General features: G+C 39.0%; 1 protein-coding gene across 2 annotated transcripts in view; it reads left to right on the top strand.

Annotated features, from left to right (window-relative positions):
* PLPP4 (phospholipid phosphatase 4) overlaps positions 1-27,158 on the top strand; it is a 135,348-nt gene that overhangs the window by 893 nt on the left and 107,297 nt on the right. The window contains exon 1 of one of the 2 annotated variants that reach the window (XM_020786526.3): positions 38-223. The exons of the other annotated variant lie outside the window; for it this stretch is intronic. Coding sequence (XP_020642185.3) covers positions 168-223 — 56 coding nt within the window. The 5' untranslated portion in view covers positions 38-167. Of the gene's footprint in view, positions 1-37; positions 224-27,158 lie in introns of those variants that run through there. 2 annotated transcript variants of the gene reach the window in all.

Consider the following 27,158-nt stretch of genomic DNA (forward strand, 5'->3'; position numbering starts at 1 on the left):
GGGCGCTCCGGAGCCGCGCAGTGCTGCCGCCGCCGCCACCGCCGCCGACCATCCCCGCCGCCTCCCGGCTCTCCCGCCTTCCATGGGATTAAACGCCGGGCTGTGAAGCCGCCCGCCGCGCGTGGCTCGTAGCTGCCCCTTCTTGTCCTCTCCTGCCGGACCAAACCATGCGGGATCTAGCCATCGAGGTCGGGATACGCGTCCTCCTCTTCGGCGTCTTCGTGTAAGTACGGGAGGAACTTTCGCCGATGGCGGGATGCGCCCTTGGTCCATTGGCGCAAAGGTTGGAGCCCACCTTAAAAAAACAAACAAAACCCTCCCGCCACTCAGTCCGTTCTTGTTGAATCGGAAAGTAATGGGGCCAGATGACCTTTGGGTGCCTCCAGTCAGTGATACCTGGGGGGGGGGCATCTTGCATCCTTCTTTACAAAGCAGCTGAGAAGGAGAGTTGCCCTGAGGAGCTGCCCTATCCGTGCTTAAGACTTTCTGCCTAATCTGGCTCTTCATACTATATTTGAGCATTGCTGGTGGCGACTTGAAGCCAAACTCTGCACATGTCCAGAGGCACCTTCTATGTGCCATCAGAGCCAGATCCTGGCATTGAAATGGGAGGAAAAGTAATGTAGCCTATGACAAAGGAACCAGCAGTGGGTATGATTTTAACTGCACAGTTGCCTGGCCCATGTTTGAATGCTTATGATTGCAATTCTGCAGAGTTGCAATCTTATTACAGTACAGTATCTCTCTCTCTCTCTCGTTAAGCTCCTTCATGTTGTTTTTGAGCCAACCAGCAGTATAGCTGTGGTTTGTCTAGGTAAGGAGTAAAGGAACCAGACAAGAATAGTTTCTCTCCCCCCTCCCACTTTGTGGATATTTTTAAGAACACCCTCCACACTGTGGAACATACTAACTATGGTGGCTGCCTGGAAACTTTCTGTTGATAGCAGCAGCATTAATCATCTCTTGGGAACGTTTTTCTGTCTGTATAGAGGGGGATTATGATCATCAGATTGCTTTCTGATTTTGAATGTTGTGCCATCTTCTGATAGTTTACATTTATTATAGAGCAATCCTATGCATGTCTCCTGAAAAAGAAGCCCTGTGTATAGGGTTGTGCTATTCACTTTCCAAATTCCAGAGACATACTTCTCCCTCACCTTCAACTTTTCCCATTCCTTCCATCCGTCAGCTTTTCCTTCCCTCCTGCTGTCATCCCTGTAATTCTGAGGCTGAATCCTCTGCATGCTTCCCTGAAGGAAAGCCCAGGTGAATATAGGAGACCTACTTCTTGGTTAAACATGTATGAGATTTCCAGCCACCTGAACAAGTGCTAAAATGATGTACAGGTTGTTGACACGTGTTTACTTTAAATGCCTCTTCGTTCCTTTGGAAATTTTTTAAAGCACCATTAGGCTGACCTGCTGATTGGGTTTGGGGAAATCTTAAGTTCAGAGCGCAGGTGCTGCAGTGAGACTTTGCTTCTGCGCTGTCCTCTTTTGCTTTCTTTTTTCTGCCAGAATTCTGCCGAACTGTTTCCGGCTTGCCTTTTGCTAGAAACTGTCAAGGGGGGAGGGATGACTGCGATCAGGACTGAGGGGGTGGGATGAGGACTGGGGAGACAAGATTTTTCTTTCTTTTCTTTTTTTCCCTCTGCTGCCATTGCTGCTGCATATACAGCTTTGCACCACTGCTGGTGGGTTGGTTTGCTTTTAATTGGCTGAGCCTCTTCAGTTAGAGTTGCATTTTTATGTAATTGTAAAGGATCTTATACATCTGTGCTGGGTAATTTCCACTCAGTGTTTGGCTTCTATTGTGCACAGCAGGCTGTCATTTAAAAGTACTGGGAAACTGTTGCTGAAAAGAACCTCCATGCAGGTGCCTAGTGTACCAGGAAAGACCTAAGAGGGGTTGTCTTCCTTTCCCCATTCTTGTTGTTATGCTTGATCTGTAACATAGCTCAAAATTCATACAGGAGAATGGCCTTATTGGGCAAAAGGACAGAGCCTTAGCCCCGGATACAGAAGGAGGTGACAGATACATCCAGTGGTGATGCAGATGATATATCATGTGTCTTAATTTTTAAATGAGAATTATTCCTTCCTCCCCAGCTACCCATTACATTTTCTCAGAAAAGGCAAAACATCTTTCTCTAAGTGAAAAATTAGCAGTGCTTTCCTGTAAAGTATGCACTCATTTGTTATTGCAATAAAAGAGAGTAGCTAAAATCCATAGTATTATCATGTTGAGAATCATCCTTCCCATTCTGATCCACAGTGTGGTCTTGGGGTTTGAGGTGATTGTGTTCATGACACAAAAAGATTTATGCTGATGAGTTGTTACTTAATGTAAATATACATTTGAACTGCAGTACTACTGTCCAAAGATGATTAAAAGTAGTGTTAATGTAAAGTAGTGGATGAGTGTATTTTTCATTATCTTACCCAGGTGATTGGGTTTGAGATTTCTTTCCCCCTTTTATTCCATCAGTCTCTTAGTGCCCAGCCATCATTCTCTAATTGTGCTCCCAGTAAGAACTTATGGTGTAATGCTGTGTAGATCAACTTTTTCATCATTATTGTTGCAGCTTTAATGGGTTTCTGCATCAGGGTGTTAAGAGGCCCTCTTCATGAAATGCAGCTTGGTTTCTTGAATTTTATGTTGCCTTTGTGCCACTCTTGCAAGGCTATTCTGTGTATCTTGCATGAAGCTAGTGGCTTTAGGTAAGAAATTTCATCACTGTATAAGTGACATACAGTTATTGTAGGGGGAGGATTTTTATGACACATCATACTTTTTCCTGCAACCTATGTTTGAGTTTATGGGTGGATCTGAACATTTTTATCAGTCATCTGGTGAGAAAGACCAGATTACTCAATACTAGGTTTGAACCTGCTTAGGGTTCAAATGTAGGTTGCAGAGAAAATATGAAATGTTGTAGAAATCCTCCCGCTACATTAGGTTCTAGGTAAGTGGCTCCCAACCTTGGGTCCCCAAGTGTTCTTGAACTAAAATTCCAGAAGCCTTCACCACTAGCTGTGCTGGTCAGGATTTCTTGGAGTTGCAGTCCAAGAACATCTGGGGAACCACTGTTCTAGGTTGATCACATGATCCGAGTTAGATCACCTTTGTTATAGGGAGCAAATATATTCAAGATTGTGATGTAAGGCATGGAAGCTGTTGGGGAGGATGGGTTAAAGAAAGAATGAGTAATTGCTGTCTGCACTCTAGTTGAGAAAAAAAGTCATCAAAGTCTTCTCACCTAGTTGCACTAACGTAATGCAAATGATTTACATTTTGGAAGCCAGTTGCCTCAAGAAATCTCCGTAGACAGCTGTTCCATACTGAATCATGCAATTTGGTTAATGGAACGGGTTGATAATGTGTTCATGGAAATATGTGTTCATGTCTTGACTGCTAGAGTATTTGTTAAGTGTCATAGTGTAAATTTTTATGTCGCTCCTGACCTGTGGCAGTCCTAATGGGTTTTTTTTAAGTACATGAGATGTTCAAGGAATATAGAGGTGTGGCAATCATAATTTTTAAAAACTGTGAAATAGGTAGTAAAATATTGTAATAGTGGATTTATAATAATACAGGGTAAAATGGGTATGGAAGAATATACTTTGGTTAATGTTTACGCACCTAATAATAAACAAGGAGATTTTTATGACACATTTATTAAAGAAATGGAGAAAGTAAAGAAGGGTTATGTTATTATGGCAGGGGACTTCAATATGGTTATGGATAAGATAAAGGATAAAACTTTATGATTGGAATGATGTTCTCCAAAGAAACATGATATTGAACAAGAAGGTAAAAAATAACCACTTGAAGAATATTTGGAGGGTGTGGCAATCTCCTCTGAAGTCCCTATACCCCCAGGCCTTCACGAGGTTCTTGCTCTTCTTCCTTCTTTGCTGCCACCAGATATTAATTCTTTAATGTCAATTGCTTATAGAGACAAGTGTGATGTTCAAAACTTAAGTCTTTTATTTGATCAGAGAAGTAAATAAACAATTAATATTCATGGGATAAATCACAGGCTGTCAGTCACTTGTATTTGAATCAAATCTGATATAACTTTAAAACTCTTTTAACCCTCTGTTTCAATCTAGGCTCTTACAGACCTGTAACTCACTTTCCAGACACTTTCAAGTTACATACAGTCTCTCACTCACAGGAACTCTTTCAGACTCCATATACTAGTCTTTATATCCCACTCCCTCCCCACTTGGCTCCACCTTCCACCCACTCATAGGCTCCTTCTTCACTGTTCTGCTGTGACGGACAGGAGAGGGCAAGGCTGTTCACTACAGCGGGTAATGAAAGATGATGAGAGATATACTTATTTTTCAGCAGTATATAATAGTTATTCCAGAATAGATTTCATATTCACATCTCAAGATTTAATTCATAAGATAGATAATGCCGAGATTAATTCTATAGAAATAACAGATCATGGTTTGATGTCAATGAAGATTGAGATTAAAAAAAGATTATAAAGACTCTAAAAGATAGAGAATGGATATTAACATTTTCCAGTACCCAGAGGTAATAGCAAAAAGATAAAGAAAGAATGGTTAAAATTATGGACAATAAATGAAGCAGGAGGTATGAAATTCGGCCTGTTGTGGGACACGATGAAATCAGTTTAGAGAGGAATAACAATAAGGGAATCCTGTAAACTGAAAAAAAAAATTAAGGAGATAAATGTGAAAAAACGAAAGAGAATTGGGAAATTCGGAAAGCAAGTTTTTTTAGAAAGTAAAGGTAAAGGTAAAGGTTCCCCTTGACAATTTTTGTCCAGTTGTGTTCGACTTTAGGGGGCGGTGCTCATCCCTGTTTCCAAGCCATAGAGCCAGCGTTTGTCCGAAGACAATCTTCCGTGGTCACATGGCCAGTGCGACTTAGACACAGAATGCTGTTACCTTCCCACCAAAGTGGTCACTATTTATCTACTTGCATTTGCATGCTTTCGAACCGCTAGGTTGGCGGGAGCTGGGACAAGCGACGGGAGCTCACTCCGTCGCGTGGATTCGATCTTACGACTGCTTGGTCTTCTGACCCTGCAGCACAGGCTTCTGCGGTTAGAGATAGAAGGATATTGGCAGAAATTCAGGCAAAGAGAAAGGGACTAGAAAACTTAGAGACAGAGAAAGTTCAGAGGGATTTGCTGTATATAAAGAGGAATTTTTTTAAATTTAGCAATTAAAACTCAACATTATCAGCTAGAATGTGCAAAAACAGAAGATTAAAAACACTTGGGGTAATTAAAGACAGAACAGGCAAGAGGTGCAATATAATGAAAGATAAATTGAAGATTTTTCAAGAATTTTATCAGAAATTATATAAAGGAAACAAAGTACTGAAAGAGGATATAGAAAATTACAGTATATAAATGAGAATTTAAAAACTAAATTATGGGAATGTGATAAAAGAATATTAGAAGAACAGATTATTGAAGAAGAAATTGCTGAAGCCATTAATAAACTGAGAAATGATAAAATACCAGGCACTGATGGATTGGGTCCAGAACATTATAAACATCTTAGTTCCATTTTGATAACTAAGCTAAAATGTTTTATAATAAAATATTGAAAGGAGAGACAATGCCACTGTCCATCACAGTAGAACACAGATGTGATAACAAATGACATGACAGAAGGGGTGGAACCGGGATAATAAAAGGACAGAAAGACACTTATTGTCAGTTAGAACTAGTGAGGAGTTAGTTTAGGCAGTTAGGGCCAAGGTTGTGTTAGAGAGAAGAGTAATAGAGAGATAGAGAAAGAGATAAGAATAGAACAAGTCTTGTAAAGTTTATGTGGTTAAGATTGGACAGAGTTAAAAGTGATAAGAAATAAATAGAGTTGAATATATAAATACCTTGATTAAAGTGAATCTACATAAGCAAACATAAATGTAACCAAAGCAGCGTTTATTGAATGAATAACGAAAGACCAGCCATGATTTTCTTTATATGATTTACCTACAAATCCCTAAATAAACATTGTTATATTAGGCAACACTGATCTAAGAGTCATATTTGGTACAGAGAGGAACATATCCTCTGGTGGTAGCAAAAAGGAGTGAAAAGTACATGTCATGCCCGCAAGGGAACCTGAGTGTGTAGAAAAACAAACAGGGGAACTGTGTGTGTGTGACAGCTACCTTCTTGGAAACACTCATTAATGATTCTTATTCCAAAACCCAATAAGGATCTAACAGATCCAGGATCTTACAGGCCTATATCTTAATAAATCAAGATGCTAAGATTTTTGCTGCTATATTAGGAAATAGATTAAATAGATTTATAGCAAATTATATTACAGAGGATTAATGTGGCTTTATAAAGGGAAGACAAATGGATAATTTAACTAGGCAAGCTTTGAAAATTAACCTTGTAATCAAGGTTAAAAAATCAAGAATAAATAAAAGATAGTGGTATAAGGTTCAAAAAATGGAGGTTTAGGTATTCCTAATATAAAAAAAATATTATATAACGAATCAACTAAGATTTATTGAAGATATTATTATAACAAAGGAAGGTTAATTTGGTGGGATATGAAATCTTTAGATATAAATGGGAATATTGAAAAATATTTGTTTAATGTAGTAAAAAGAAATACAATAAATCAGATGAACATGTTAAATGTCTGGAACAGATATATAAAAAAGTCATGACCCTTTACTTAACCACTAAAATTAGTGACCAAAATAGAAAATTTCTCAGCAAACTTGAAAGGTTTAGCTGATTTGTTTAAGGATAAAAAAGTTTCCAGATGGAAGGATTGGACAATTAAAATGAGATTGAAGGTTCAGATTATCGTTAAACTTCTGTCTAATAAACTATCATGGTATAATTATATCCAATTAGATAGTTGGACAAATGAATGGTTGAAGACTAATGGTAAATGTAGAGAATGTACTAAGCATGAACAATTTCTATCATCACATGAAGACATGCAAAAAGATGGGTTGAGGAAGGGAGAAGTAAGTAGAATTTAAAACCTAATTTTGGAACAAGAGGAAAAAAGAGACTGAATTAGAAGGTTTGAAATCAATTTGGTAACACGATTTAAAGACAGAAATTAAAACAGAGGATTGGACAAAAATTTGGAAGATGAGAGTTTTAAGATTAATGTTGGTAAGAAAAAAGGAAAAAAAATGTAAAAAATTAGTTTAAGGTGGTACATGACTCCAGTGAAATTGAACATAATAAATTCAGACTACTCTAAGGCCTGTTGGAAATGTGATGAAGAAATTGGCACGTATTATCATATGTGGTGGGAGTGTAAATTGATTTAAAAATTTTGGAAATTGATTTTTAAGGAAATATGTGATATATTTAGAAAAGATACTTAACTTCATTCTAAAATTACTTTGCTGTCAATTTTTGTTAAAATAGAACTTGATTATTGCTCAAAGTAATTGATTTCTAATTTTATGACAAGCACTAGAATATTAATAGCTAGTTTCTGGAAAGAAAAATGATATTAAATTAGAAGATTGGTATAATGAAGTATGGGACATTGTGTTAAATGATAAATTGACTACTGAACTTAAGATGAAAATAAGTTTAAATATTTTTATGATACTTGGGGTAGATTTATTGAATTTGTTTTAGTGAAAGGAAAGGGGAAAGCCTCTAAGCAATAATCAATAGAATTTAGGAAAGGAGGTTTGTAATAAAAGTATTGCTCCAAAGGGTCCCGTGGATATGGGGAGCACTATGTTTTAGATTGTATTAGTAAGTATTTTGTATTCTTGTATTAGTTTTGGAAATTTAAAATAATAATAATAATAACTAAAGAGATGTTCAAGGAATACAGTAGTTTACTCTTGCCTTCTCTGAATTAGGAACACAGGAGGCAAATGTTCCCTATTTGTACCCCAGTTAGATTGTTGCATAAATTTCTGGTCACATCATGCATGGCCATTATTGAATAATTTTCCCTGGCCAGTAGTGTAATTGCGGTTTATTTCCTCCTCCCTGGGAGGGTTCTGTTATTTTGTTTCAATTATGTATCGAAACAATTCCTGATCAGTATTGCATGTGTGAACATCAATCCTGCCAGGGAAAATGGCCAGGACTGAGTCACCACCTCAAAGAAGCACACCCGCCTCAGTCCAGGGGTGGCAGTGGGCATGCCTTGCGTTTGACAGCAGAGGCAAAGAGAATATAAAGTAACAAAATATAAAGTAAAGGGCTGCACTAACCCAATAAAAAAGTCAGAAAATAAATCAGTTCCATGGTGTGTTGTTGTTTAGTCATTTAGTCGTGTCTGACTCTTCGTGACCCCATGGACAAGAGCACGCCAGGCCCTCCTGTCTTCCACTGCCTCCCGGAGTTGGGTCAGATTCATCTTGGTTGCTTCAATGACGCTGTCCAACCATCTCATCCTCTGTCATCCCCTTCTCCTCTTGCCGTCACACTTTCCCAACATCAAGGTCTTTTCCAAGGAGTCTTCTCTTCTCATGAGATGGCCAAAGTATTGGAGCCTCAGCTTCAGGATCTGTCCTTCCAGTGAGCACTCAGGATTGATTTCCTTCAAAATGGATAGGTTTGTTCTCCTTGCGCTCCAGGGGACTCTCAAGAGCCTCCTCTGGCACCACAATTTAAATCCATTGTGTAGCTGTCCACAACATTTCATACAGGGGGAAAAAATTGGTAACATTAAAACAAATGGGAACGTTCATCCAGGTATATATACCATATGATCACGGTTCAGTACAACAGGGGTATGTAAAGTATAATTAGAAGTGGGGAACATTTGCCTTGTGTGATCAGGCCCTGAGTTACCATGTCAAAGCAGAGATTTGACCCCCGGTCTTCTGTATCTTAATCCAAAATTCTGTCCACTGCCCAACACTCACTGTAGAACATAACACTTTTGTAAATCTTGGAGGTGGGTCCAAAGCAAGGAAGATGTGACCCTATTAGACTCAGCTCCCATCAATTCTCATCACTGGCTGGGTTAGCTAGGGCTGATGTGTGCTGCAGTATTACAGTATTTCAAGGCCCAGAAGTTGCCACTTCTGTACTAGAGCTTTTTCAAGGGAATGAAAGATGGTGGAATCTGAGTGAGCAAGGCTATTGCCCAGATAAAGATGCAGCTTCATGAGAAAAAAAAATGAATCACTTTCCAGAGATGGTTTTTGTGATTTTAGTTCTGAAGAATAGCAATAGGCAGGGAATATAGTTTAGAGGGTGGTGGTTTTTCTGGATTCTTTAATCTGAACAGAAAACACAGTGGAATTTTTTATTTAATGATACTGTTTCAATTTTGAAGTGGATTTTAATTTTTTTCAGTACTGTAGTTTAAACATATTTTAAATCCCCCATGTAGTACTTTTTAAATAGAAAATGTGTTGTAGCTCAAAGAGTAGGATTATAAAATATAATTCTGTAAGAGACAATGTATTCGTATATTATTTTTTTTAAAAAAATTGTCAACAAAGCCTAATGTTCTTGAATTTTATGGGTTCTACAGGCTTTTATATAGATTACTTAAATTATCTTTCCATTTCCCCTGATAGGTATTAGGGGTTGCAGATGCTATGAAAAATCCTCAAGTTTTCAGATTCTCAGTTCTCAGACTGAGATATGCGGAGATATGCAGTATGCACATTAACAGCACTACATAGAAATGAGAAGCAACATACCTGATGAGTCCTATTTTCAATCTCTGACTGAAATTATTCATGGAGCTTTTTTCTCTTGACATGATAACAGTGTTGGGAATTCTTGAAAGCTCTCTCAGAATGGCCAGGATTGCTTTCAGTAGTTTCCTTGAGTGCTGCTGATTGCTTCAGAGTTGCAATCTTAGCTGTTGTCCTTCTGCAACTTTGTCTGGGACAAATCAAGCCCTTAACCCCACCTTTTCTCTCTGAAAGTACTCACTTTCAAGTGTCAATGAACAAAGGATTACTGGTAGTGGAGTCAATGCAGGCGAGAAGAGTGTGAAAAATATGTATTTCATAACAAGGAAGAGTACATTTTTGAGGAGGAAAAAATTCACATGATTAAATTTAGTCTTTCTGTGTAGTAATCTAACTCATGATTTAAACTGCAATTTAAATCAGTTTGATTTGAACTAAATCCTGAGGTTGTGAGCATACTGTGTAACAGGAAAGCTTTTACTTAGCACCAGGGTAGGCAATTTGTGGCTCTGTGGATGTTATTTGATTGCAGCTCTAATTGTCTATGACCCTTAGCTTGCTGGCTGATGGAAGATGCAGTTCAGCAACATCTGGAGGACCACCTGTTGCTCTCCTCTGCTTTAGGCTGAAGTGGCATTCTTTTATTTAGTTTCATTGTGTTTTAATGAGCACTAAGAACAGTATCATCTAATACTACTTTCTAGCTGGAGGTGTTGGTTCAGTGGCTTTTGATATCAGATGGCCTTTGTTTATTCAATGAGTGTTGATGGTGGTAGGCACTGAGGGATGTTTCTCCCTTGTTTGGCTGTGGTGAAGATGGAACAAGGCTGGGTATTGCAGCTGGGCAGAAGGAGAAGCCTTGGTAGGTTCATCATCATAGTTGCTGTACAGTATTTGCTTTCTAGAGAACTGAAACAGGTACGTAGGAATCTGCCCTTTACTGAGTGAGATCCTTGGGATATCTAGTCAGTATTATCTGCACAGGCCTTCCCCCAACCTACTGCCTTCTAGATGTTTTGGACTACAGTTCCTATCATCCACAACCAAGGTTGCCATGAGCATGCACGACTCCGCCCTCCTCTGCACTGTGTTCCTTCTCCTCCACGCACCCATAGCGACTGTTTCTAGCCACTTTGGGTCTGGTCAACCCAGGGTGGGTGGAATTGCATGGGGAGCAGAGTTGCACCTGCGAGGGGGCAGAGCCCAGCCCAGTGGGGCTGAAAGTTAGAGGGAACATTGTCCCCAACGAATATGGCTAGGAAATGTACTGGTCGGGATTAATGGAAATTGTAGTCTGGTTACATAGAGAATGGCAGATTGGGGATGACTAGTTACTTTAAAGGGCAGTGGCTCTTCAAGTTTTGTAGTTGGTTGCCCTTCCCAATTTTCCTGGGGGATGCCCATCCAAGCAAGCATGTGCTCTGCCAGTGGGCCCTAGCCCTTTCCTCTTGCAGTTGGTTATGAACTTGTTCTATTATCGTACATGCTTCTGAACACATAGCTATTGAACATACCTATTTCCTCCATTTACTTCAGTGGTTTTTCTTGGGACCTCCTCATCTGTTTTGAAAAGTAAGGAACCGCTACATGAAGTATTATTGCCTAGTGGCATTTCCTTGTTAGCCAATCTTACTTGGGGGGATGGGTGAATTTAAGTACATAGTTTATCTGTGGGCTGAGCTTCACGGTTGTGGTGGGCATGTAAACAAGACCGTTGATTAAGCCATGGCATCCCCTGCTAGCTGGCATTTATAAACCCCCTTTCGATTTGTTCTGTTGTGAATTAATTGTTAGCCAGAAATGGTTTCCCTCGTATACCTTTTATGAGAAGTGAATATTTGAGAAAAATGACAGCATCATGTTAAGGCAATTTAGTGACTTGCTCTATAAAAGTTGTCCCATGTAATTTGGTGAGGCTAATAGAATAGAAAACATTACCAGAATTCATACTTGGGTGCCCTTATTATACAAATGACACATCACTAAGCATGGATTTGGGCAACATGATTTTAATGATAATTACAGTATATGACAAGAAAGCTTGGTTGTTAGCTGATTAGAGTCAAAACAAAGCTGGAGTTGATTATGTGTCACCTCTGCTAGCAAGTTGCATGGTTTTCATTAACAAGTAGAGCTACCCACATATTTTGATGGTATGATCTTTTGGTTATTCTACATGGTATGGGTGGTAGCTGGATTATTAATGATCTTATATCACATAGTGGCTATGAAATGAAGCTGTGACCCAGGAAATCTTGGCTCAGGCAAGTCATGTGTGGTCTTTTGTGTCCTTCAGCTGTGTTTGCAAACATGACTTTTGGCTGGGGACTTCTGGGTGTTCCCCACCCCGACCCCAGTTCCCAAACTCTGGCCTTGAGTAGAAATGCGATTTTTCCTTTTCTTGTTTCATATTGAAGTTATTATTATTTTCCTCTTGGAGAGAATTTTGTATGCATTTTGTTATGAAGTAAATGAGCTTCCCACAGTTCCCATTACTGTATGATGATTCTTACTTGTTATTTCACTGAGGATTTTCAATTTGCTAATTCTTTGCAACTTTGTTGCTCATTCCTTCAGCGTATTGTCTGATGCTGCATCCACCATAGGAGAAGCAACGGTAAAGGTGTGTGCCCCATGGAAGGCTGTGTGTTTCTTTAAATTTTCCATCACAGCTTCTTTTACTGATGAAAAGACTAAAATTGACTAGGGCGAAAGCTTCAAAGAGAACCCTCTACCCCCTTATGTTTCCCTTCATTGTTTTCATAGCTCTGATGCACTAACCTGGAGAGAAAAAACACACTGCTGATCACAAATGATCCATGAACACCAGTTCTAATTACTTTTTTGAAGTTGCTGGAATTGCAACATCACTTTGCTCCAGCGGTGCATATTATTTCTGGCTTTTAGAGGTCTTTAGTATCTGGGGGCTCACTTGCCCATTAGGTTTAGTGAAGCAGCTGTTACAGGCGGCAGATGTTGAAGAGTGTGGAACAGTGGTAAAGTGTTGGAAGACAGAGCCTGTGGGGGGGCATGAATTCTGTCCTGTGCCTGCTCCCCTCCCAGTTTAGGTAAGGTATCTGGTGCAAGGGATAATGGGGCTTTGACCCTTTGCATATACTTTGGTCGCAGTCTGAATAAGTTCCTTCCACCTGCAGTTCACCTGATTTTAATTCCAGGCCTGCTTTGGATTGGGACCATAGCCAGGGAGGGCAAAACACACTGTGCTCTCACTAGAGTCTTGACCTCTCCTGTGCTTATTTTTGAACTAAAGGGGCCAATAACTTGTTGCACTGTGTTTAAAATAACATTTAATTTTACCTTAAGCATGAACTGTCAGTCCAGTTGGCTTCTGTATGAGGCACAGAGACAGGGATCTTGGCCTCATCCTTGGAAAGGAAAATATCTTGGGTCATCCTTGTAAAAAAAGTTCATTGTAGGTGAAATCCTTTATGTTGTGCGACTGTAAATTGTGCTGGGGTTGGGCAAATAAATGCCATTAGATTTTGTTTTTGGCAGTCACGGGATATACTGTAGATACTTTTAGTAACCATATCACTTAATCAAGACTGGAGGTGGAATTTCACACAGATGTATCTATGAGACTTGAATCAACTTTACTTCTCTTTGAGTATTATTAAAGGAGGAAGAAAGTGAAGAGAGAGAAAAAGTAGAATTCTTTATCAAGATATTCCATCAAACACATTGTTAATTTGTTATTAATCTTGGCTGGATCAGAAGACTGATTTTAATTGGAAGAGGTTCACAATTTATTGCTGGTTTCTCAAACTCTTCCAGATTCTGACATTTTAAAGCACACAGGAGACAATTAAGCATACAATTAATCATATATTAATTATTTCTTCTTAAGTAGGTGATGAATGCCACTTATTAGAAGTAGAAAATATGATTCTCCATCTTCTGTGATGGAAATTCGGTTGACTGTCAAAGGTGAGATGAAGGAACCGTCTTGTACATCTAGGACACTTGGCACCTACCTGTTCAGCGAAGGTTCTCTCTTGTCTTCTTTCTTTCTTAGAACCAAAGATGAGCGCTGTCCAGTGTGAGAGTGCTGATAAGTGATGACCTATTTAAGGAGAAGACAGTGATTGGATTCAGTGCCTTCTCATTTCTCAGTCTTGAAACATACTGTATACTGTCTGTTTAATCAGGGCTGGGAACTTTCAGTCTCTCAGTTTCTGATGATCCCCACCATATTTCAGGTTTAAAAAGAAAAAAGAGCAGTCCCAGCACATGGTTCATATTTGCTGGAATTGGCTGCCTGTCTTTCCCTGTTTCACAATGTCAACTAGACAGGTACATGCACGCTTGCGTGCACGCACGCTCCTACAGACACACACACACACACACACACAGAGCGCAAGCCAGCGAGAGAGAGAGTGAGTGCACAATGATTTAAAGCACACAGTTTTAAGCATACCATTGACTTAGAGGACAGAGTGTGAAACTGCACCAATGTCCTTTGAGTAATAAGACTACAAGCAATCGTTGGAGACGGTATCAGCTGCACTCAATGAACTGATAATTAATAACCTAATTAAAACTGAGGGAAACTTCTATGCATTTAGTAAAACTGAATGATGAAGGTTACCCTAACCCTCAGGGTATTCTGCTACTGAAGCACAGTCTCTTGCTATGACTTACTGTATATTACGAGGCTTAAGTAACATCATAATGATCAGTTGTGGTGTAGGGAATTAAGATCTACACACTTTAGGACACAGATTCTTCAGGACCAGCTGGAGCCATAGTTTATTTATTTAATTTTGCCTTTCTCCCCATTGAAGCACTCAGGTTAAATAATTCTCTGCCCAGGAAAAAGTTGCATATCTGCCCACTGTGACACAGATGCCAGCTTGTTCATCCATTTTTTGTAAAGAATTTCATTTCTGAGGGGACTCCCCCCCTTTTTCTGTGGATTCTGTTTGAGGCTGCTTGGCTTGCCCATTGCTTCATGTTGAACTCAAAAAAGAGAAGAGAAGGCTTCAAGTGTTGAGGGGAGAGAAGTCTCCCAATATTCTAGTAGTTTTGGTTGGGATGGTATTTTTTTAACCTTTATTTGCCTTCTGGCTTTTGTGTGTGTGGTGTGTGTTTTATTTTTCTCTGGGTTGGTGGTTTCCCTCCTTGATTGGTTTTTAACTTTCTTTTTTAAAAAAATCTGTCTTGTTTAATTTACTGTCTGTTTATTCTGCTAAATGTGTATATTTTGGTGGGGGCTTTTTGAGACTGCTTTGTTTGCTTTTGTGGAGGTATGTGAGCTGGAGGCAGTGACTGGCTTTGTGGCTCCGCCAGTGTGCCACTGAGTTGTGTGTGACTGTTGTTGACTCTACCCTTGCATGCTTATGGAGTAGATTGATTCTCAGTTGCCTTGCCTCTATGCTTTTCTGTAGTAGTTTATTTAGAGGTCTTTAGATCTTTTGAGCCACTCATGCCAAAAGATGCAAATGGAGTAAAAGAAAGCAAAAATAACCTAAAATAGCTGGTCGCTTTTGTATAAACACAAAAAGACAGGAAAATGTAAGAGGGTGCTCCTGAAAGATTTCAGAACAAAACAAATTTGAAAACATTTGTTTTGCACATGGCTAAATCCTTGAAAAACTTGGAAGTATTTCCCAGCCAAGTTTCCCTCTAAGCTAGGTGTGCACATGCGTCTGCCTCACTCCGCGCAGCTCTCTTCCTCCACTGTGCAACAATCATGGTCGGTTCTGGTTGTGACAGAAACCCATGCATGGGGGGGGGGGTGGAGACACGTGCACGAGAGGTGGTGCCCCACCTAGTGGAGTTGAAAGCTAAAGGGTATGTTGTTCCCAGCCAACTCAAGTGCTTGGGAGTACAATGTATATGTAGACCAGTAATACACCAATGACAAAAGGAATGTGTGTGGACTTGATGGTATTGCATTTTGCACGATATTATATTGTGAAAAGAATGTTGTTCCATGACTTTTCATATTGAATTACTGCTATCATGCCTGGAATCTGGTGTTGATTAAGGTGACATTGTCTGTCAATAAGCATTGCCTCATGTGTTGATTAGAAAAGAGGTTTTTCATGGCTATTTTATCATAGCTTGAGATCTTCAAGGATAATGAGGTAATTTGCAGTTAAAATGTCATTAAGGGCAGTTGGAATGTGCTTTAGAAGCAATAATTTATTAACACTGCCCTGGGAGATACACAGTCATATGAAAAAGAAAGTACACCCTCTTTGAATTCTACAGTTTTACATATCAGAACATAATAAAATCATCTGTAAAATAAATTATGACACAGTATAATATATCATGCATTGCTGTTCATCTGAGTTTGTATACGCCTAATTTCCAGACATGCTAAGGACCAGATCATTTTGAATATGTCCCAATATACAAAACCATAGAATTCAAAGAGGGTACACTTTCTTTTTCACATGACTGTATATTTATCTGCAGGGTGACAAGGATATAATTTGCATAAACATGTACATTATTATTCTTGAATATTTATTATATTATATTTTAATTGTATGCCAGTTATAGCTGAAATAATTTATCTTCCCCCTTTGGTAACCCGGATTCCTACACCATGCTTAATGATGACCATAGATGGAGTCCTGCTATTCAGTTTCCATGGGAAGTGCAAATATAAAAATGGATTCTCCCTCCTAACCTCTTTGACCTATATGCAATGACCTATATGCAAGAAGCTCATCAGATTTGCTTCTGTGCTACACTTGATTTATGGCACTGGAGGCATTCAAGAAAACTTAGAAAATCACCTGGCAGATATGCTTTGATTGTATTCCTGCATCGAGCCGGGGGTTGGACTTGATGGCCTTGTAGGCACCTCCCAACTTCGCTTTTCTATGATTCTATGACTCTATGGTTCTATGTCTATAAACGTCTTTAAAAATGGAGATTTATCTTTGTTGGGAATGTCATTCTACTACAAAGCCTTTAGACATTAGTCTTGCCATTTTCATATACTGCAAGATGTCAGCAAACTATTGGTGCATTGTAATAGAAAGCATTGAGTTTACGGTACTGGTTACCAGCCATGGGTAACCCAGGTGTTCTTGGACTTGCAATTTCCAGAAACCATGACCAGCACAACTGGTGGTGAAGACTCCTGAGAATTTCTGTCAAAGAACACCCAGGGTACCTAAGGTTGGGAACCGCACTGAATGAGGGGAATAGAAAATATGGACGCTGGCACAAAATATTGATGAAGTAGTTAGTAGAAAATGGTGTAAAAGAACAATTGATCTTCAGAAGATTACGTATTAATGTTCAGAAAGTCTGAACTGCAGAACACCCAAAACATGACTTTGTTTTTTAAAATGTAGCTTTGAAGCTTTACTTAGATTTTGTGGGGATTAAATCTGGGACCTTGGTTCAGTAAATTTATAAATATCAGCATCTTCTCCCACTTTTGTAGATATATGAGGAAATATGCTCTACCAGTGAGATGAGTCTCCTCCAACTGAGCCATTTTTAATAAAGTGCGTCCTATAGCTGTCTTGTTTGGTATGTGTGTGTGATTATATGGTTCTAGTAGTGGTGTTGGAATTAATTATATCCAAAGTGCCAAAATTCTTGTCTAGCTTCACAACGGATGAGTCCACGAAGCTTCCACAACATTGTCATGGCACTGCTAAATTGTAATGGATTATCTCCATTGTCTTCTTATCTTGGTGATGTTTTTTCATTAAGCCATGAGCAGCAAAGTTAACCAAGGACTTTTGTTGAAGCAAAACTGTGAAATGAAGCCTGCAAAGAAATGGGGTATTACCTGAAGGCAGGTTTTTCTCTTCAACTCAATTGTTTCAATATCTCAGTTAAAATGCTACAGGTGATACATAGCTTCATGCAGCCAGAAAAGTGACCAGTTTCATTTTGAATGTATTGATTGAAGGTTGGTTACAATTGATTTTCATTCTGTGGTGTGTGCAGCTCTTCTACCAGTTTCAAGGCTGTGTTTTCACTTGCAACAAGAAATATAATTATTTCTGTTCCAAATTAGCTTCAGCAACTTCTCCCATTTTTGGAGATAAATGAGAAGATCTAGCTCTGTAAAAATTGCTTGGCCTTACCTCTCAGTGTTTTGTTTTTGCAATATCCATTTTGTGATTTCTAAGAACTGAACAAGATCTTACATTCTGTGAACCAGGGTAAGACACAGCCTGTGAGTCCCAGCTGCAAAAGAGGGAAAGGTATGCTTTGAAGTACAGAAGCTGCAGAATCTGGTCTTTAGTCAGTAACATTCATATGGTTAGTTGTTTTATCTGATGTTCTCTTCCTGTGCCATCAAGAATGACACAACCTTTTGCACAACTCATTTAACCAAGAAGGCTTCAATTCAAGATGATATACATGCTTCCAAAGAGTGAAATAAATATACCCACAAAATATACAGAATGGGATAACAAGGCAAAGGTATTTACAGTTACTATCCACCATAAATATGGCTCTATGAATCAATGTTTCTGTGGTTTTTGAGGGTCACTATAAGTGTACAGTACTTGGATGGATACACAATGTGGTATTGTGGGTCCTTTTAAGGAAAAAAGGCAGATTAAAAATATTTAGAAGAAGAAGAAAAGTGATGGATTAGGACTCAGAAGAATTGAGTTTAAATTCCCACTTGACCACGAAAAGTTGTGGGATGAGGTGGACCTGGTAAAACCTCTCTCATTTATCTTGCAAGTGTGATTAGGGTTGCTGTAAATGAGTTGACAGCACATATTAGGGTTGACAGCACATATCACAGACATAAGTGTGTTTAGTCATATCAAAAAAAGTTTGAAGTTGAAAACGATTTCCTGTGGAATTCATGGAGTCCATAGGATTTAGTAATTTGAAGATGGGATTGTCTTCGGATCATAGGGATTGTAGAAAAAGCACCAAGACAGCAGCATATACTTTTTTCTTGTCATCTGTTCAGTTCAATAGATTTCCTTTTTCTTTCTGCAGTCTAAAGTGATAATATGAATAATGAATTTCATTTCATTTCAAAGACTATTAAATTACCTGTTTAAAATTAATCCAACAGGAGAGCAGAGTTTTTAGATGTCTCCCTAGATTCTTATTGCTTTAACTTTATGATACTTGGAAATAAAGGACAGATAGATCATTATAAAATTCTCATTTTGAGAATTCCTATGCCTGTTTGGTCAAAGCAATCTCTACTAAATTGAACGGTACTTGTGTTTCAATTCAGTCACCACTTAACAGTGAATAAGCCTTAGTGAGCCTAGTATGCCTTACTTCTGTGCAGATAAGAAACAGAATTAAGGTGGCTGAAATCCTGTAACTTTTGGAGGAAAATCTAGTTAAGAAATCTTCATAGACATTGTCTGTTGCATACTGAATTTTATGATTTGTAATCATTCTTATCAACAGGTTTATGACGTGACCAATTTTGCAGATATTGTTTTAAATAACCTAGATGTATTATGGTTATGATGAGACTTCATATCTAAATTATCAGACAATTCAGATTTGTCAATGGGAAGCTACTTCCAAAAATACTATAGTCTCAGGGAGAAAGAACTTTGTCATTATCTTAGCTGCTCAGTTTGTTCAGTTTATTCCCACTTATAGTTGATGGACAATGTGTGAGTGAGTGAGAGAGAGAGAGAGTCAGAGAGAAAGAGAGAAGGAAAGAGAAAGAGATTTTTTTTCTAGAGGCTTTGCAGGAAAAAAACTGCCAAGAGTATGAAATAATTGTAATAGATGCAAGTCAACTCGGGAGTACTTTATTTAAATTTGCTTTGCAGGGACAGGGGTGAGGTGAGGGAAGAAATCTTGACAGTTTGCTAGGATGCAGCATGTTGCCTAAGTGTTAGTTGTAACAAATGTTAGGCTGAGCGTTTTAATGGTTTGTTCTTCCAGCATTTCACAAGTTGTGGGCAAACTGAAAATGCTTAAGTAGAGGGGTGGTATGTGATATTTGTTGGCACATTTCTTGTTTATGCATTACAGAGTGGTGGGGTGTGTTCCCCTTGTTAACTCTGACACATGATCAATAGGTCTTCCTTGCTTTAAAATTTTTTTACAGAGTTCGGTGTGATAGACCATGGGATTAGCCTAAACCAACAGTTCTTAACCTTTTCTTTACAATGTACCTCCTTTAAATATCTTTTGTTACCATGGACCACTAAGACTTAACTCAAGATTTAAAACCCTAAAGTTCATCAAATATTTATTTAAAGTTTCTCATGAAAGGTCTCATCGACAGATATTCCGTGCTATAATGGCAACACTTTTTCAAGATGACTGGAAGAAGCTTCATTTTGCTTTAGACAAGATGCACCCTCATCAACATTGTCAGTTATTTTACGTCTCAAATTCAGCCAGCGATCCATTTTGAGGTTCAGCCAAAATGTATTGTTATGAAATTCACTGTGATAATAATGAAAAGTCACTTTACCCGACAAGAACCAAAGGGTTTTATTATCAGAAATAGAAGAGAAAACACAATCACAAAGTGCATCCAAACACTCACCCACAATGACATTGACTCAGCCTTGCTCCCTTTTCCCTTGACTTCTGACTGTCTGCGCAATAGTAAGAAATGTCACGTGATGCTACTCAGTATCATTCACTTGCATATTCTCACTGTGTGCAGAAATATCAAACAGTTATTTTCATAAACAATTTTTTACTTTTGTTTGTTTTTAATAGAGGTGGTAGGTTAGAAAAGCCAAGTTTCACACAAACAAGCAAGGGAAATTAAGTTTTTGTTCTATCTTTCTTTTCCTTCCTTCCTCCCTCCCTCCCTCCCTTAACATGAAAAAGATCATAACATTTCTTCAAGCCTTTGTGGACATCATTGGCCCCCCTGGAGGGTCCTCGGAGCACAGGTTAAGAAACTATGGCATAAGCTAATTCCATGGCCTTTAAGAAGGATCTTCCTGCTAAAGTATTTCCTCATACCCAACCAAATCTGAAAAGCAAAGGGAAGTGATGACAGGAGCTTTAGACAATTGGAGAGCTTTGTCATGATTGGTGGCTGAAGTCACTGGACCGTTGATAGAATACTAGAAGGGTGATCACCGATGACCCAGTTGGGATTCTAGGGAACTATCTCACACACTGATAGCACATGTGAGAGAACTATAGGAGCTAGACCCTCTGTCAGATGTGAGGCACTAGCCAACTATACCTCGCTGTGATCATACATGTAATAAACAAACAAATAATATCAGTATCCATTTGATGGTAGGGTTTTTTTCATTTTTAATGTGGCAGTGCGGTCAAAAAGGGACAAAACCCAACCAAGCCTTACAGTGTATGAGCCTTATAATTTTTTAGTGTAGGGATGGCTAATCTCCAGAGGGCAAGACCAAGAAGTGTGTATTCCTAGACTGTGGAGGGCTATCCCTGCCCCCATAGCGTGCAGTGCCCTTCCACCATTTTTCCTTACATTTTTTTAAACTGGAAAATCTGCTTCTACCCTCTATTGGTAGTCAGTCAGTCAGTCAGTCAGTCAGTCAGTCAGTCAGTCAGTCAGTCAATCAATCAATCAATCAATCAATCAATCAATCAATCAATCAATCAATCAATCAATCACCTAAATTGTGAGCAAGGGATCCTGGAGGCCTTCAGAGCAAGGCAACAATGCTTCCTTGTCTCTGGAAGGCAAAATAAGCTTTTTGAGCCCACACATTTTTTTAATTTTGAGGAGGCTGGGAGCCCCAGAGAAGCTAAAGAGAATGCATGTTGCCCATTTTGCTGTAGTGAACGCATTCAAAGTATACGTCATTGTGAAGACAGGGAAAGTTTGTGATTTTACTGGACTCCAGTTCCAATGAGCCACAGCCGCTCTTGACCAATAGTGTGGTGTCTCTGGATTATGAGGTGTTGCAGATGTTAAATCTACTTTTGACTTGCCATAGTCGGTGAATATTACTTCTTGACTTACTCCCACTGTTATGACATTGTTGAGGAGAAACACGGTAGCAAGAGCTTGTTTGCTAAGTGTTTTGTCTTTTGTTTTGTTTTTGCTACATCCCACTCTCTTGGTCCATTTGCTTGCTTTTTTCACCTCCAGAGTAACAATAAGCGATTCTATAGAGGTTTTTACATGCCAGAACAAAAACTAATTAATAAGAAAAGAGGCTTTTTTAAATTTGGCTTATGGACATCTTTTGGCACAGATACAGCAAACCTTAAATTAACATGAAGGCAAGTCTTCCACTGTGTCTCAAATGTACATTTTTTTAAAAAAGTAATTGGTTTGGTTCCTCATCGTCTTTTTGCTCAGCTATAATTAATTTTCAGATTAGTTGAGACCTGACAATAAATGTTCTTGGGTTTGTAGAACCAAATGGCTGAAATCCTGTTCCTTAGTGTAGTATGCTTTAGCATAGCAAGTTGCCACTAGAAAAGATCCTTTGAATCTGTGGAACTTATGGAAGGCTTGGCACATTAAATACCCACTGATTCAATGTGCCTCCTCTAGTTGAAATTTACTATGCTAAGCAAGAGGATTTCAGCTGCTGTATGGTAAACCATGTTCCTGCTCTGATTCTAATCCTGTTCCTTCACTTCTCTGAAGAGATTTGGAGCACCTGGTGCCACCTTCCCCAAAAGTCACTATATCCTTGGCCCTTCCCTGATCACCACATTGAATAGAGTTATGCATAGATGCAGCAGAAGTAGATGACCAGATTAAAAATAGGTGGTCCTTCTTGAATAGTGTAGTCAGGATCGGTTTCCAGGCATTTCGTCATTTCGTCCACTGATTCAAATGGATCTTTTCTAGTGGCAATGTGTTACGCTAAAGCATACTACGTTAAGCAACAGGATTTCAGCCACTTGCTTCTACAGACCCAAGCACATTTATTGTGCTTGGGTCTGAAATGTACAATCTGAAATGTATTTGCCTCTGTCATCACCGGATGTGGTCCTGCCCCATGCACTGTGGCTCAATGGAGGAATAACTGACGAGTGTTTTCAAGAACATTCTCTCCATCTTCCCACCGACACATATGTGTTTGGTGAGGATGCCAGAGAGGGCCTTCTCTGTCACTGCTCCCAAAGTATGAAACTCCCTCCCATAGGACGCCAGGCTGGCCCAATCTTTGCTGACCTTTCACAAGCAGGCAAAGACCATTTTCTTCAGACAGGCTTTTTTTTTTTCAGTGACTGGCTAGCTAAGAGGGGATTTTTTCAAAAAATGAGGATGCTGTGTTTTGTTATTTTTAATGTGTTATTTGAACAGTTTAAAATGTTTTTATCCACTAGTTTTAATGTATCTGCTTAATTATTTTTCAATTTTGTAATAATTTATATACAGGAAGACCCCTGTATTCGCAGGGTATTGGTTCCAAGTCCCCCCCAACCACAGATGCCAAAAAGCACAGGTTATAGTGAGCACTACTTTAATAGCAAGTACCATACAGAGCTCACTCTAGTGGCCAGGTTTTGTATTGACACTGTGTAATATAGTTCTCTAGCATGGTCTCTGGCTCCATCTAGTGGCCAGTTCTGTAACCTCACCTTTAGAAATGTATTCTAGTATATTTGTGAAGGATTTCACGGCCGGGATCTAATGGCTGTTGTGGGTTTTTCGGGCTCTTTGGCCGTGTTCTGAAGGTTGTTCTTCCTAACGTTTCACCAGTCTCTGTGGCCGGCATCTTCAGAGGGTGTATTGTTGTGCTAAGGAGAAGAGATTATCTGAAGATGCCGGCCACAGAGACTGGCGAAACGTTAGGAAGAACAACCTTCAGAAGACGGCCAAAGAGCCCGAAAAACCCACAACAAGCAATGTATTCTAGTATTTTTCCTTTAATATTTTCAATATTTTCAGACTGTGGATAAGTGAGTCAGCAGATATTGATTCTGTGGATATAAGGGTCCTACTGTAAATATGATACTGTAAATATTTATATGCTTCTGCTTTGCTTCTCACAATGGTAAAAGTAAATCTGGTAGTATGACAGACTTCAGGTGATTGTTTCTTTGCAATCTGTGTGATCCTCAGCAAAAAAAAAAATCTTGCATATGTTCAGAAAAAAGGTTTCAGATTACCTCGCTGGCATGCTGGTTTTATATTTCAAGAGGCTTCATTTCTTTGGAGGTGTGTCAATACTGCCACATTGGACTATTCAGCAACCAAATATATATGAATAAGATTTCCCCACACTTGCCTGACTGGAGGAAAGTCAAAGTTTGATATTTTATGTACTGTAAATAAAGTATTATATGAGCAACCCTTGAAAGATGAAACATAATTCATACTGGTTGAAAAACAGTCCTGACAATTGTTTTGTGTTTGGGTGAGGAGTGGTTAATGGGTGAAAAAAGGAGTCAGCTTCTGGGATTTGTATGGTGTCACTTTGTGAATGCTAGTGAGCACAAGAGAGTATCATGTAGTCCATCTTGACTACTGCCATTGGTGTTATCAATGTTCAGGCTGCCCTTTGCTACGTTTTTTTAAACATTCAGTTGTGAGGCCACCCAGCATAGGAATGAACATACTGTTCAGACTGAAATAACTAGTTATTATCTAGCTAAGTACTTCAACAAATCAACACTGATCTCTACTTAATTCCCTCCATGTATTTATTTATTTATTTATTTATTTTTATTTGATTTATATCCCGCCTATCTGGACCACCGGACCACTCTAGGCGGCTTGTATATTCATTTTCAATAAACTGCAGAAATGCAAGGCACATGAGCCAACAGTATGATGTGGCTACAAAAAAAGGACAAATTCTATTTTAGGTTGCATTAATAGAAGTATAGTTTCCAAATCCCGCAAGGTCCTAGTCCCCTTCTATTCAGGGCTGGTTAGGTCTCACCTTGAGTATTGTGCCCAGTTCTGGACACCCCACTCCAAGAAGGATACTAACAAATTGGAACAAGTTGAGAGGAGGGTGACAAGGATGATCAGGGGGCCAGAACCAAGCCTTATGAGAAAAGGCTGAAAAAAATGGCCATGTTTATCCTTGAGAAAAGAAGACTGAGGGATGTTATGATATCACTTTTCAAATATTTGAAAGGCTGTCATACAGAGGAGGGGCAAGATCTGTTCTTGATCATCCCAGAGTGGAGGACACGCAACAATGTGCTCAAGTTAAAGGAAGCCAGATTTCGGTTGAATATCAGGAAAAATTTCCTGTTAGAGCAGCATGACAGTGGAACCAGTTACCTCGGGAGTTGGTGAGTGCTCCAACACTGGAGGCATTCAAGAAAACTTAGATAATCACCTGGCTTTGATTGTATTCCTGCATATGCTTTGATTGTATTCCTGCATTGAGCAGGTGGTTGGACTTGATGGCCTTGTAGGTCCCTTCCAGCTTCACTTTTCTATGATATTATTTCAGATATTTGTTAAACTCCATGCCTTACATATTTGTTATATATACAGTATATTCCATCTTTATCTCAGTGCTATGTCCCATGGTGGTTAACGAGTCACAGTTGTGGAATATGGTGAGCAGCAACGTATCTGCATGTAAATTATAGTAATAATGTCTAGTTGTGTTGATATTTACACAGATTAATTTAAATTAGCATATTCGAATTTAATGTACAAAAGGCTTCCATTTGAATGTCCTCGTTTTTGGTTTTAGAAGCGGTAGCTGTGCTAGTCTGTGCTAACATATCAGATCAAAAACAAAAAATAAAAAAATAAAAAAATTAAGAAGACAAAAATGTGGCTGATGCCTTTAAGACTAAGTGTTATGTTTTGATGTGAGGTTTCATGGACAGGTCCACTTCCTCAAGTAGTGGGGGGGGGAGGGAAAGTACTGGGAGTATATTTTTCATGACATGTTTTCTAATTAACCTATTCAGTGCATCAAGCTAAATATTAAATTAAAATAAATTATGAGCTGCTGAATTAGCAATTATTGGCTACAAACAGTGAGTATATGAATAGCAACATTTAAAATATGTTACTTCTCAGGAGCTTTCCATATAAAGCGTCAAGCTGTGTGAGAATTGGAATTCATACTTTAATTGCTCTGATCTTTCTTGACATTAAAAATAAAATGAAATGATATATAGTTTCTCTTTATATCATTGGCTAGGACAAGAATAAATCCCTACTTAATTTTTTTTTTAAGTAATTAATTATTTCTACTGATTTCCTTAAAATATCTCCTGGGCACAACCATGAATATTTCATGCTTGAAATGCTGTCAAATGAGATCCCACAAAGAAATAATAGTGTTAATTTTATATAAATGTTCAGAGGTCGTTTCTACGTACTCATTTAGGGTACCCAGGAGAATTTATGCCCAGCAAATTTTTCATTTCAAAGCAGATTTTAATAAATAAAACTACACAAGACAGACATGTTTTCTGACAAGTAGGCCAAGGCCATTGTCAGAAATATGTGGCCATTTGGAAAGCATTGTGTTTGTATTTTAGTTTGCTTTCCAGTGAATTTTAGTGACTTTCTTTTAATATTTTCCCATTATGACCTAAGCACGGTCTCTTCCTCACCTACATATAAAGGAGCCATTGCTTCATTGTGTAAAAGGAGGACAGTCAATCAAAAAGGAGACGATAGAGGACAAGATGCAGTGAAAAGGAAGACAACTTTTTAAAAAATGGAGTACATGGTTGCATTACATTTTCACATGTTGATTTAAACTAATATATGACAGCATCAGTGGTGCCCTGCATGACGACGATAATTCATTCCCCTGAAATCGCTGTACAGTGGTGCCCTGCATAGCGATGTTAATCCATTCCGGATTAATCGTCGCTATGAGGAAACATCACTAAATGGAATGGAAAAAGCCATAGGAACGCATTAAATTTCATTTAATGCATTCCTATGGGGCCCAAACTCAGCGTTCAGCGAAGTTCCTCCATAGCGCCGCCATTTTCACACCCTCGGTAAGCGAGGGCAGGGCGCAAAAATGGTTGTGGTGGCCATTTTGGAACCAACGATCAGCTGTTCAAAAAACATCGCAATGCGAAGATCGGTAAGCGAAACGCTTACCGATCATCGCAATGCGATGTTTTACCCATTAAAACATCGCAATGAGATCGCATTAGCGATCTAAAAAAATAGATCGCTATGCGGATTCGTCATTAAATGGTGCGCTCGTTATACGAGGCACCACTGTACAGTGAAATCGTCATCATGTGAAAACAGTTTCCCCATTGGAATGCATTAAAAACCGGATAATGCGTTCCAAAGGGGAAAATACCTTGTCGTCCAGTGAAGATCCTCCATAGGGCAGCCATTTTGTGAGCGCCGATCAGCTGTTTTTAATTGCTGTCTTCCAAAGCATGGGTCCGGAAAACAGCGGGATGCCATTTTGCGAAGCTGACGATCAGCTGTAAAGATTGTCATCTTGCGAATAAACGGTCCGCGAAGCATTCCCCCATTGAAATGCCTGTTTTGCAAATCGCTATAGTGATCGCAAAAAGTCATCATCCTGCGGTTTCATCGTTTAGTGGGGTTGTCGTTATGCGGGGCACCACTGTACATTACTTTAGTACTACTACTGCTTCTTTGTTATTATTAT

Source organism: Pogona vitticeps, chromosome 3 (genome assembly GCF_051106095.1).
Source record: "Pogona vitticeps strain Pit_001003342236 chromosome 3, PviZW2.1, whole genome shotgun sequence".
Taxonomy (NCBI): Eukaryota; Metazoa; Chordata; class Lepidosauria; order Squamata; family Agamidae; genus Pogona; species Pogona vitticeps.